The sequence below is a fragment of the Rutidosis leptorrhynchoides genome, chromosome 11 (assembly GCF_046630445.1).
Source record: "Rutidosis leptorrhynchoides isolate AG116_Rl617_1_P2 chromosome 11, CSIRO_AGI_Rlap_v1, whole genome shotgun sequence".
NCBI classification, from domain to species: Eukaryota; Viridiplantae; Streptophyta; class Magnoliopsida; order Asterales; family Asteraceae; genus Rutidosis; species Rutidosis leptorrhynchoides.
Window position 1 is genome coordinate 378,527,351 of NC_092343.1, and position 14,502 is coordinate 378,541,852.

At 33.0% G+C, this 14,502-nt stretch overlaps 1 protein-coding gene across 1 annotated transcript; it reads left to right on the forward strand.

Moving 5' to 3' along the window:
• The first annotated feature begins 10,231 nt into the window (after positions 1-10,231).
• Positions 10,232-12,859, forward strand: LOC139875977 (carbonic anhydrase Nec1-like). Its single transcript, XM_071863275.1, has 7 exons — positions 10,232-10,328; positions 10,424-10,641; positions 11,075-11,181; positions 11,726-11,828; positions 12,242-12,409; positions 12,625-12,678; positions 12,788-12,859. The coding sequence occupies exons 1-7, from the start codon at positions 10,232-10,234 to the stop codon at positions 12,857-12,859; spliced, it is 819 nt and encodes a 272-aa protein (XP_071719376.1).
• The last annotated feature ends 1,643 nt before the right edge of the window (positions 12,860-14,502 follow it).

A 14,502-nucleotide genomic window follows, 5' to 3' on the forward strand; every position in this document is an offset into this window, starting at 1 on the left:
GCTTGTGCTTCCGCCCATTTAGATACATAATCAATGGCTACGAGAATATAGAGATTATTATGAGATTTTGGAAATGGACCCATAAAGTCAATACCCCAAATGTCAAATACTTCACATACTTGTATGACATTTTGTGGCATTTCATCACGTTGACTTATTTTTCTGGCCCTTTGACAAGCATCACAGGATTTGCAAAGAAGGTGTGCGTCTTTGTAAATTGTAGGCCAATAGAATCCAGCATCATAAACTTTTCTTGCTGTTAGTTGAGGCCCATAATGCCCTCCTGTTGGTCCTGTGTGACAATGGTTTAAAATTTTACTAGCTTCATCTCCGAATACACATCGGCGTATTATTCCATCTGGACAACTTTTAAACAGATGTGGATCTTCCCAGAAATAGTGTTTTATATCACTGAAGAATTTCTTTCGTTTTTGGTACGATAATCCTTTTTCAAGGAATCCACAAACTAAGTAGTTTGCATAGTCTGCAAACCATGGAATTTCATTATAATCTATCTTCAATAGATATTCATCAGGAAAGTTGTCTTGTATGGCCGATTCATTTAGAACTTCTAATTCGGGATTTTCAAGACGAGAAAGATGATCAGCGGTGAGATTTTCTGCTCCTCTTTTATCTCAGATTTCAATATCAAACTCTTGTAAGAGTAAGATCCAACGGATTAATCTTGGTTTGGCATCTTGTTTCGAAAATAGGTATCTAAGAGCAGAATGATCGGTATAGACCACTGTTTTTGCTAGAACGAGATATGAACGAAATTTGTCAAAAGCAAAGACAATAGCAAGGAGTACTTTTTCAGTAGTTGTATAGTTCGTTTGTACTCCTTGTAACGTCTTACTAGCATAATATATAGGTTGAAATCGTTTTTCAATCCTTTGTCCTAAAACAGCTCCCATTGCAAAATCACTTGCATCGCACATTAGTTCAAATGGTAGATTCCAATTTGGTGTTATCATGATCGGCGCATTAGTGAGTTTCTCTTTAAGAATATTAAAAGATTTGATACATTCATCTGAAAAGATGAATGGAGCATCCTTTTCTAGGAGTTTATTCATAGGAGTGGCAATTTTAGAAAAATCTTTTATGAAACGTCGGTAAAAACCGGCATGCCCTAGAAAACTCCTAACTCCTCTAACATTGGTGGGATGTGGAAGTTTAGCAATTACATCTACTTTAGCTCTATCCACTTCAATTCCTTCTTTTGAAATTTTATGTCCAAGAACGATGCCTTCTTTAACCATGAAATGGCATTTCTCCCAATTAAGTACTAGATTTGATTGTTCGCATCTAATAAGCATTCGTTCCAGATTAACTAGACATGATTCAAATGTATCTCCGAAGACTGAAAAGTCATTCATGAAAACTTCCATGCATTCTTCTATCATGTCATGAAAAATCGCCATCATACACCTTTGAAAGGTTGCAGGGGCGTTGCAAAGTCCAAATGGCATGCGTTTGTAAGCAAAAGTACCATAAGGGCACGTGAACGTGGTTTTCTCTTGGTCTTCGGGTGCTATTGGAATTTGAAAATATCCGAAAAATCCATCAAGAAAACAATAGTAACTATTTTCGGCTAATCTTTCCAACATTTGATCAATGAAAGGTAAGGGAAAGTGATCTTTTCTGGTGGCGTCATTTAATTTTCTATAATCAATACACACACGCCATCCTGTTACAGTCCTAGTAGGAATAAGCTCATTTTTCTCATTTGTAATGACAATCATGCCACCCTTCTTAGGCACGCATTGAACTGGGCTTACCCATGGACTATCAGAAATTGGATATATTAAACCTGCATTTAGCAGTTTAATAATTTCTTTTTTAACTACATCTTGCATATTAGGATTTAGTCTTCGTTGGCGTTGCACATACGTTTTATGACCTTCTTCCATAAGGATTTTATGTGTGCAATACGAAGGACTTATTCCTTTAATATCATGAATCTTCCATGCAATGGCTGGTTTATGAGCTTTCAACACAGAAATGAGTTCTGATTTCTCATTTTCAGTAAGAGAAGACGATATTATTACAGGTAATTCAGATTCACCATGTAAATAAGCGTATTCCAAATGGTTTGGAAGTGGCTTTAACTCTAATTTTGGAGGTTCTTCTATCAATGATTTATATCGATATCTGTCTTCTTCTTTTAGCATTTGAATTTCTTCTGTTGTTAGTTCATATCCATTAGCTATAAGTGTAGCTAACATTTCAACTTCATCAATTGGTTCAGTTCCTTCTCCTAAAGAACATTCTCCTATTCCTTGTAATTCTGGAAATTCTTCTAATAATTCTGCATGTGCATCTATAGTTTGAATATAATAACATGTATCATCTGCAGATTGCGGTTGTTGCATTGCTCTATCAACTGAAAAGGTAACACTCTCGTCCTCTATACTTATGGTCAATTTCTTACCGAACACGTCTATCATTGCTTTAGCCGTGTTTAAGAATGGTCTTCCTAATATGAGAGGAACTTGAGAATCTTTTTCCATGTCCAGAACAACAAAATCTACTGGAAATATTAAAGTACCAACTTTAACTAGCATATTCTCCATTATCCCTCTAGGATATTTTATTGATCGATCGGCTAGTTGTATACTTATTCTTGTTGGTTTCAATTCTCCAAGGTCTAGTTTAGTGTATAGTGAATACGGCATTAAATTTATACTAGCACCTAAGTCTGCCAATGCTTCTATTGAACTAAGACTACCCAGAAAATATGGAATTGTGAAACTTCCTGGATCAGATAATTTTTCTGGTATCTTATTCAACATCACAGCTGAACAATTAGCATTCATGGTAATAGCCGAGAGTTCTTCCATTTTCTTTCTATTTGAGATTAGATCTTTCAAGAATTTAGCATATCTAGGCATTCCTGAAATCACATCAATGAAAGGAAGATTTACATTTATCTGTTTAAACATATCCAAGAATTTGGATTGCTCGGCTTCAAGTTTCTCTTTCTTCATTTTACTCGGGTAAGGAAGTGGTGGTTGGTATGGTTTAACATAAGGTTTAGCCTTAACTGTGTTATCTTCATTTTACTCGGGTAAGGAAGTGGTGGTTTTTCCTTATCTTGATCAGGTTGTGGTTCTTGTGGAGTAGGAATAGCTTCATCAGAAGTTACAGGTATTTCAGGTGGTTTAAGTGTTGTACCACTTCTTGTGGTAATGGCTTTAGCTGTTTCATTGCGGAGGTTAGCATTTGTATCACTAGGTAGACTTCCCGGTTTTCTTTCACCTATTAACCTTGCTAGGTTACTTACTTCTTGTTCCAAGTTTTGAATAGAAGCTTGTTGATTTCTAAATGCTTGAGCATTTTGTTCATTGGTTTGTTTTTGAGATGTGAAAAACTGCGTTTGAGTTTCAACTAGCTTTGTCATCATATCTTCTAAATTTGGCTTTTTATCATCGATTTGTGGTGGTTTGTTTTGAAAATTAGGTCTTTGCTGGTTGTAAGTATTGTTAGATACTTGTTGATTGCTAGGACCTTGTTGGTTGTTGTATGGAATATTTCTATTATAATTCTGGTTTTGATTGTAGATTGGTCTTGGCGGTTGATAATTATTTTGATAATTATTTCCAGGCATTTGGTTTATGTATGAAATATTCTCTCTTTGTTCCATTGTTAATTCAATACTGAGACAATCTTTTGTCAAATGTGGTCCTCCACACTGCTCACAACTAATTCGTATTGAGTGAATATCCTTAGTCATCTTTTCCATTCATCTCTCGACAGCATCTATCTTTGCGGAAATGGAATCTAAGTCATGGCTAGAATCGGCTCTAGCTGCTTTAGATGATCTAACGATATCTTTTCCTTGGTGCCACTCATGTGAGTGGGAAGCAGTGTTATCAATAATTTTGTAAGCATCAGTTTCGGTTTTCTTCATAATGGAACCACCAGCTGCTATATCTATGTCTTTCCTTGTAGTGATGTCGCATCCTTGGTAGAATATTTGTACTATTTGACAGGTGTCTAAACCATGTTGGGACATCCTCTTAATAACTTTCCAAATTTTGTCCACGTCTCATATAGAGTTTCATTTGGCTTCTGTGTGAACGTAACAATTTCTCCTTGAAGTCTTACGGCTTTAGATGCCGGAAAGAATTGTTTAAGAAATTTTTCAACTAAAACGTCCCATGTATCAATCGCCCCTTCAGGTAACGATTCCAACCAATCTTTGGCTTCTCCCTTTAAAGTCCAGGGAAATAACATGAGATATATCTGTTCATCCTCCACTTCTCTTATTTTAAATAGAGTGCAGATCCTATTAAAGGTACGAAGATATTCATTTGGATCTTCCTTCGGTGCACCACTAAATTGGCATTGATTAGTCACCATATGTAGAATTTGTCCTTTGATTTCATAATCTGGCGCATTAATGTCAGGATGATTAATTGCGTGACCTTGGCCAGTGCGTTTAGCTCTCATTCGGTCTTCCATACTTAAAGGTTCCAGATTCTCCATAATTGAATTTGTTGAATCGGAATCACTAGAGGATTCTGATTTAATGGTTCGTTCCTCAACAATCTCTGTTTGAATGATTGGTGGTTCCGGAGGAAAATTTAATGGTTCAGGATCTATGAATCGTCCCTGAATATTCTCCGGATTCTCAATTGTGAGATCGGGTTCAAAAAATGGATTATCGGAAATTTGAACTGGAGTACTTGGTCTACTGGATGACGATTCTAAAGAAAAATCAACGGCGGTAATATTTGCTAAATGTCTTGATCTAGTTACAGGTGGTGAACGTACAAAAGGTGGTGAACGTCTTGCTCGGTGCATTCACTGAATATCCTATTAGTTTTTTAAAAAGGAAAGAAAAATTATATAAGTTATCCAATCAATAGACTTTTCTGATTTTGCCCACGTTTCGAATAGCCAAAAGATGCAGCAGAGGGACAGGATTTGTTTGGTCTCAATATAATTGAGGACTGTTTGGCTCCAATAACCCGGTCCACGTACAAATCCAACTATTACTACGAACCAGAAAATTTTGATGTCTATCAATTTAACCACTTAAAATAAATTTTCGTAATTTTAAGAAATTTAGATAAGAAGTAGAATAAAAATCTATGTCCTAAAAACTAGAATAGCGAGAAATAAGAAAGAAAAAGAGCGTGTCGGAAAAAGATCGAAAAATAAAAATAAGAAAGAAAAAGAGTGACTTATAGAACTTAAAAACATTAGACTAACCCAACCTTATTACTATCACTAACTTAAAATTATAATCGCAAATTGAGATTACTAATTGGAATGATAATTGATACATAGGTGAAAGGTGTCTAAAAATATTAAAGCTTACAAGAAAAACTATATCCCAAATGGCAATATCTTAAAAAGAAACTAAAACTTAAAAAGGCGTCGCAAAATTCTAAAGTACCTAAATCTTAGTCTAAAGAAAAAGCACTTAATGGATTTTACGGCAAAGCCTAAAAATCTATAAATAAAAATAACTATGGCAAAAACTAAGTTTAAAACTAAATACGAGCGAAAAATACAAAAAATTACGCTAAAACAATTAAAAAGGGACAAAATATAAAAATATACAAAAAGTTGTAAAAATTACAATTTTTATAAAAATATTATTTTTATATTATTTAATTTATAAAACTATTAATTTTACAATTTAATTAAACTAAATAAACTAAATATACAAATTAAATAAATAAACTAAACTTAATAATAAATTAACAAAACTAATTAGGGTTTAATTAAAAATTATTAATAATAATTACTCCGTAATAAATGCTGATTAGGGTTTCTGTCGGTGTCAGGGTGGCTCCGCGAGTTGCGGTGCCCGAAGCAGCAAACTCCGCGAGTCAACGGGGTTCCAAAATTCAAATGACAGGTTGATTAAAATTCGACGCGTTTTTATTTTTTAATTTTTTATATTCTGTTTTATATTTTCTGTTTAAATAAAAATATTTATATAATAAAAACTTATATTTAAAAACTAAAATAAAAATAGAACTGCTTTATAATTTTAAAAATATCTTAAAAATAGATTTATATATATATTAATTAATTTTTTTTTCGTTTTTTTCATGTTTTAAATAAAAATATTTAAATAAAACTTATATTTTTATAAAATAAAAATAAAAAAACTTTATAAAACTTAAATATTTAATAAACTCTTAAAAATATTTATATTTTTGTTTTTCTTTTCTATGTTTTCGAATATTTAAAACGTATTTTTACAAAAACGTATTTTTATAAAAGTAAACTAAAAATAAAAATCTTTTTTTTTTAAATATTTAGCGTTGCGCTTTCGGCGTTTAAGACATTCCCCGGCAGCGGCGCCAAAAATACTTGGTGTTAAAGCTAAGGGGTATAAAATACTATTAAATTTTAGCAGGAAATACTATTAAATACGATACAATTTTACACAAGATATTTATTTATTTATAGAATGGATATACTTAAACCTTGCTACAACACTTATAGGCAGTGTACCTAATCGTACAGTAGTGTAGTTTTTAGTAAGTCCGGTTCGTTCTACAGGGAAAATCTTTAAACAAAGCTTAACGATATATTAGTTTACTTTTATAAAAATACTAATATATATATAAGTAATATTATTATTATAAAGGGGGGTTTTTACCGTTTAATGACCAGTTTGTCGATTTTAAAACTTTAGTCGCAGTTAAAACCAAATGTAAAATATTAAAAAGACTTAATTTAAAGCGTAAAGTAAATAACGATAATGAAATTGCGAATAATAAAAGTGCGATAAAATAAACTTGCGATAATTAAAAAGTACGATAATTAAAAGTGCAATTAAATACAATAACAATAAATAAAAATGCGATAATTAGAAGTGCAATTAAATATAAAATAAAGGAAATTAAATATGAAATAAAAGAATTATGCTTATTTAAACTTCCGTAATCATGATGTTTGACGTGTTGATTTTAGTTTTATGCCCATGGGTTAATTGTCCTTTGTCCTGGATTATTTAATATGTCCATACGGATTTGTCCATAATTGTCCATCAGTCATAAATATAAAGAGCGAAAGCCTTCGTCAAATTATTCTTATTCCCGAAGTCAAATATTCCAACTAATTGGGGATTCGAATTGTAACAAGGTTTTAATACTTTGTTTAATGAATACACCAGGTTATCGACTGCGTGTAAACCAAGGTTTTACTACTTTGTTAACAATTACACCAATTACCCTTGAATGTAATTCACCCCTGTTTCAATAAGTCTATTAACTATTAATCCAGTTCCGTGTGCGGTAAAATAAATAATTATTGGTATTTATAGATATCCCGCCCACCGTACCCAGTCAAGCGTATGTGGTTATATATAAATACGTCGAATTATAAGTTTATATATTAAATTAACAAGGTATTGTTTAGTTAATATAAAACCCATTAATAACCCATAGTCTAATTTCTACAAGTGTCGTTCTTTTATCCAAACCCCAATTATGGTACAAGGCCCAATTACCCAATTTTAGTAATTAGCCCAACATCATGATTACTTCGGTATTAAATAAGCATAATAATAACTTAGTTACGAGACATTAAATTAAAAAGGTTGAACATAACTTACAATGATTAAAAATAGCGTAGCGTTACACGGACAGAATTTCGACTTACACCCTTACAACATTTGCTAACATACCCTTATTATTAGAATTATAATTAAAATTAAAATTAAAATATAAATATAAATATATTTACGTATACATATATAGAGAGAGATTGAATTATGGATATGAAAATGATCAGAATTCGTTTGTTTTTATAGGAATTTTCGTCCAGGTAATCTCCGCGACTCGCGGCATTTTTTGCCTTCAAACTCCGCGAGTCGCGGAGTTTGAAATTCCAGCTCACAAACTTTGGAGTCTTTCTTGCCGACGGATTTTTATTATTTATATAATATATAAATAATTATAAGAATTATTTAAATATTATATTATATTTATGTGCATAGTTGACTTGTAATTTTTAGTCCGTTGCGTCGAGCGTTGAGAGTTGACTATGGTCCCGTTCCGGATTTTCGAACGTCCTTGCGTACAATTTAATATCTTGTACTTTGCGTTTTGAATCTTGTACTCTTGTAATTTCGAGACGTTTCTTATCAATAATTGGAACCTCTTTGATTGTCTTTTGTACTTTTGAGCTTTTTGGTCGTTTGCGTCTTCAATTCGTCGAATCTGTCTTTTGTCTTCACATTTTATTATTTAAACGAATATCACTTGTAAATAGAACAATTGCAACTAAAAGCTTGTCTTTCTTGGAGAATAATGCTATGAAATATATGTTCGTTTTTAGCATTATCAATGAGTTGTTTAGAACTGATCATGAGTTGTTGAACCGAAAGTGTAAAGAAAAGGAACAGACTGAAGTTTTGCCTGAAGGTTTCTTGCCGGTTAAGTATACTAAAGAAAAAGTCAAAAATTTGGAAGCCGACTGGAGGGATATTTGGAGAATTCGAAAATATTGTGAAAAACCGAAGCTTAAGCCAAAGTACTTGAAAATGATTAATTTGAGAAAAAGTGCGAAGGGAAGAATTCTAGACTGGGCATACATTGAAGAATTCAACATGTTTGGTGTTAAAAGAGAATTTGGTGCAGATTACATGAAACACGGTCATGAATTCAAGTCGTTACTGTATTTTGAGCTGATGCAAATTGCCAGGTTGAGAATGTTATATTGTAGCATGAATGACTTATCATCGCTTTTGGTAAAGAAAGTTCGAAATGCCTTCAGTCAAAGAATTGGGAAGGATTTCGACCACAGTTTCCAAGGATTAGCTACAAGGTTAATCCTCGAACTGGTGAATCTCGGAGAATTGTCAAGTATAAGCGAGCAAAAACAATGAAGAAGGTACCTTTGAGAAAATTGCCGCAAAATTGGAGTCAGAGATTCAGGTGATGGTTTTATGATGATCGTTCAGAGGAAGCTGTGATTGTGTTGGATAAGGAGAAAGAGAATGATATAGATTGCATTCGTGTGTTGGATCCCATTTCGTTGAGAAACTGTACCGAGGTTGACATTTTCACATTGTGCTACAATCGTATGCTCTATCGCAGAGAAAATAAGGTGCAGGCTGAACAGTATGTTAAGGTTGCAAAGCTGTGCTATTTAAACAATATGGTGATTGATCCTTACGAATGAATCTGATGACTGAAGACTTTTGATATAGAACTAGGTCTTAGGGGGAGTTTGTTGGTGCATGAATCCCAAGTCCTATATTGTAATATGTTCTATTTGTTATGTCGTTTACATTTCAGTCATGTATGAATATTATTGGTTGATATATTGTGTTTGATATAATTGACCAATGCTGAGAAATGGTTTAGAGCTGATTGGTTGGCAGCTCAGACCATCGACCGATGGTAGGGACCATCGGTCGAGGGACGAAGACCATCGGCCGAAGGTCAGAGACCTACGACCGATGGTCACTGCAGATATATATAAATACGGGTGTCGGGGTTCATTGTTAGTCCTACACCCTGTGGCCGACCTATTGCGATTCTGCAATCGTTCCAGACCAAACCCTAACCGAATGCACACCCTTAGGCGTCGATTTCATCAATGTTTTGTTGATTTTCTCGATCCCGAAGCGTAAACGTATTCTACTCGACCTAGATTAGTGAATTCCGCCTCTAATCTGCGTATAGCGATTAATCTAAGATCCGTATAGCGTCTACACCTATCCAAGAAACTAAACCACAACATCAAATGCTGAATGAGCTAACCAATACAAACAAAAGCAAACGACAAACGTACATACCAAACGAGCAAACACAATAAAAACAAACTAACAAAAATCAAACACTTAAATTTATAACTACAGAACAACCGTGTTTATTCAATTTGTTGGTTGTCATATTAAATTCGCGATATGTTCCTCTCTTAAATTTCCCCTACAACTAAGAACCCTACACGAAATTTCCAAGTCACGCGTCACTCTCATGCATCGGTGTTATTTCTTTACTTAAATTTCTAGATATATTACTTTATTTTATATATATTTTATGCAATATATATGCATATATCATCCTTATATACGAGTACAAATTATAAGAGCTACCACCTATATATATATTCATCTCTCTTTCTCAAATATCACACATATCATATCATATCAATTCTATTCTATTTTTCCATTGTATATAAATTTTTTTTTATCAAACTTGAGTTTATACACACATATTTTTGAAAAAACTTCTCTTTATTCGAATTGTGAATCATGAAGAATTTGCAATTTAACTTTTTGACATTATTTGTGTTACTTTTGTTCATGCTTATTTTCTCACATCCATCATCAACACAAGCTCAAGAAGTTGGTATTGCTCTAATTAATTACTTGATCAAACCAATTGATTTAATTATATATATATTTATTAAAAATTTTAATTTTAATTGAAATTTATCTATGTAGAGAATGAGAAGGAATTTGATTATGCAAGAGGAAGTAAGATGGGACCGGAGAGATGGGGGGAGATAAAGGAAGAATGGCGGTTGTGTAGCAACGGAACGATGCAATCTCCGATCGATATGTCGAGTCAAAGGGTGAAGATGGTGGTTAACTCTAACAAGCTTTACAGAAACTATAAGCCTTGTAATTCTACTGTTAACAATAGAGGCCATGATATTATGGTAATTATATATCCTCGTCTGAACAGAAAAAAATTTTCTCTCTTTAATTTGCAGACATATATATAGATTATATATATCAATTAGTTTTTTTAACGGCAGTTAGTAGGCCTCGACGGGTCCTAACGCGGCGTCGGAACCACCCATTCGAATACCGCCCCTCGGAAGAAACCTCCACGGCGAATCCATTCGGGGATCGAGTGTGGTAAAACACATTCAGGTGAGGGTCGAACGCAACATGTCCGAGATCTCCGAGGTCCATGAAAAGGGCGGGTAATCTCAATGAAAAATATTTTGCAGTTCATGTGGTCGAACCCCTAACCACCCTCATGAGCAAATATGTTACCACCAATATACCAACACTTTGACATTATAGATTAAGATTTTATTTATAGTAACTTTGAACTCAATTTAATGATTTGAATATTAATTGTAGCTTCAATGGGAAGGTGATGCGGGATCAATTCGAATCAATGACACCGAGTATGCTTTAAGACAAGCACATTGGCATTCGCCTTCAGAGCACACTATCAATGGCAAAAGGTGCGTAGTACGTACATTAGTACTCCTCCTTCGATAGTTAAAACGATCTATATTATAAACTTTATATATACGATTCGAGAAATGAGTGATCTCAAGAGAAAAATATCATCTCATTGTTTTGATGAAGGTTTTTTTTAATATATTGGTTCCAATTTTGCTGGGAAAAAAAAATCTAATTATTTATTTAGCTTACTAAAAATTATACTCCGTAATATATAAAACTCTTGTCTCCTTCTTGCACCAGATTATTTTTGTCATTTACTATTTTTTTCGTTGTCCTCGGTAAAATAGCTTATTTTCAATCATGATGAATATTAATTTATCGTAATTGATGTTGACGGAGGAAGTATATATTACATCTTTAATTAATTTTTTATAGTAGGATAAAAAATTAGTCATAAGTGTTGAAAAATTGTATATTTTTGGTAGGTTAGATTTCTAATGGACATAATATATTTGAATTTTTCTCGAAAAAAAGTAGTTTTAGAGTTGTTGAGCTAACTTTATAATTTGGTCCTAAAATGACCTGTACATGTTTGAACAGGTATGACATGGAACTCCATATGGTCCACGTCAGCAGAGACGATAAAATTGCTGTCATTGCTGTCCTCTACAATGTTGGCCCACCTGACCATTTTCTTTCAAAGGTTAACTTATATATACCAGTAGTAAAAGTAAATTTATTTATGTTGTTATTATTTTATATTGAAGTAAAGTCATGTTTTTAAAATGTATATAAAAAAAATCAAATATGATAGATAACATGGACTATTAACGTGGTTTGTAAAAGATTACTAGCTAGTTGCATCACTAAATCTTGTTATTTGACGTGGACTATAATAGGGATAATTCAAGTTCATGTGTTTTGTAACAGATTACTAATTGCATTACTAAACCATTTTTAGACGTGGACAATAATTAGGTTTTGTACATGTTGCATTACATGTAATCCTTCTGATTAACAAAGATAACTATAACTATTTCAATTAAACACCATTTAAATCAACTTTAATGAAATTTTGAAACTTTATTGCTCACATTTTTATTCGTTTGTTTGTAGTTGGCCATTAACATAACTTCGATAATCGATCAAAAGGGTGAACACGGACACAGTGGGATTATAGATCCAAGAGAGATTCAAATGAGTAGCAGGAGATATTACCGATATATTGGTTCGCTAACAGTTCCTCCTTGTACCGAACAAGTTGTTTGGACCATTAGTAAGAAGGTAGATATCAATATCTGCACATTTATATAAACATATAATTTTTCTTATGTTCAAACTATTCGAGAAAGGTATGCATTTTTTGATTCTCATGTCAGGTTTGAACCTGATATCAGGACCTCAACTGCTACACTATCTTGGGATAGTTTGTGTGCACATATATAATCGACGGAAAACAACTAAGTTTATAGGCTTAACGATTTTGCATTTTTGTACAGGTGAGAACAGTTTCAGTAGCTCAAGTTAGATTACTTCGAGAGGCGGTACATGATGTAAGTACTAGTACAAACTAACTGATTTATGGATGTTAATGTAAACTTTTTCGTTTTTTTGTTTTCGTTAAGGTGATTAAATGCCAATCGATGTTTTGATTTGTTGCAGTATGCGGAAAGTAATGCACGACCAGTACAAGCAGATAATCAAAGAGACGTTCGCTTCTATGGTCCTCCTTAGAGATATAGTATATATATATATAGAAACCTTTGTGTCAATATAATGAATATTTTTGTTATTTTAATGAGTGTCCATATAAATGTAGTTTAAGTATGTTAAATAGGGTTATTTGATCTATTTTATTTTTTTCGGTAAAAAATAATGTATTATAACAAATACCAAGAGCATACAATGTCATGGCATAGCCTAACCCAGTATTAAAATACAAGCAGCCACACTACAGCTAAAGCAAAATCAGATTATCCATTAAACAACATACCACAATAAACCCATTATGGCACCAATAAATCAAGCTCGTTAGATCAAGTTGTCCCATCTTTCATGACACTCTAATAGTAAGGAGCTAAACCACAAAACAAACAACTATGCTATATCATTGTCAATTCATATTCCAAAGTTCCTCGGCTTTCTTAATTGCCATGATCTTTTGACTTTCAGAGTCAACAGTTTGACTCTAATATATTCTTGAACAACTGAAGTTAATTCATTCTCATTCCTTTTTTCAATAAAGATTCTATTATTTTTCTCATTCTGGATGTAGTATACTGAAGTAGCAATCACCATTCGTGTAATTATACTCCGTATTTGATTCCGGAAAGGATATCTTGCCAAGACTTCAACAATTTCTCAAATCTTATAAGAAAGTCCTCTGAATAGAATCTTTAACTTCATGTTCTCCCAAACTTGTTTCGGATATTTGCACACAAAGAATTTGTGCTTTATAGAATCTGGACGAACTGTGAACTGATGATGTGGTTGTGATTATGATGAATGTATAACGGCGGCGGCGTGATGATGATGATGGATTAGAAGATCTAACTGCGGCGTGATGATGATGATGGATTGAACTTCAGTCATGGTGTTTGTTGAAGAATTTTGTGTAGTTAAGAATTATTTGGTTGAATTTATAGGTAAATCTGGATGCATCTTTAATTTGGATGTGAAAGAAATTAAGATGTGAAAGAAATTAGGGTTCATGATTGCAGGTGAAGAGAAGAAGAAATTAGGGTTCATGATAATTGGAATGAAGATGATAAAGAGGATGTTTGGTGTAATGTTTTAACAAACTTCAGGAACCAACCATGTTTTTTTGACTAACAATCGTTAATGAATTTGACGATGTTACAAATCGTATTCCTTTTCTGTGCAAAACAAAAAACCGTAATTTTTTTCGGGTATTAGAAAATTGGGGGTTACCTTTATTGTCAAATTAGGTAATTTAGGTTACCTTTTCAGGCTATTTTATTATAAAGCAAAATTAGATTAGAGTTTAACAAACTAATCAACTAAGTTTATTTTTTCTCTTTTAGGACCCCGTGATCACTAAATTCAAAAAGAAGTTCGCAACGTGGAAAAGAAGGTGGTTATCCTTCGGTGGTAGACTAGTCGTAATCAATGCCATGTTTTCTAGCTTTCCTCTTCATAACATTGGCGTTGTATAAAGCTCCAAAAGTGGTGATTAGGTAATTAGACGGTATGCAGAGGATTGGTGATTGCAACAAAAGAAGGATGAGCCTCGTGAAATGGGACGTAGTTTGCAAGCTTTTTGGACGCAAGTGGATTGGGTTTTGTCCCTCTTCGGATAAAGAACTTAGTTTTGCTAGCAAAATGGTGGTTAAAGTTAAATGACAAAAAAGAAATAC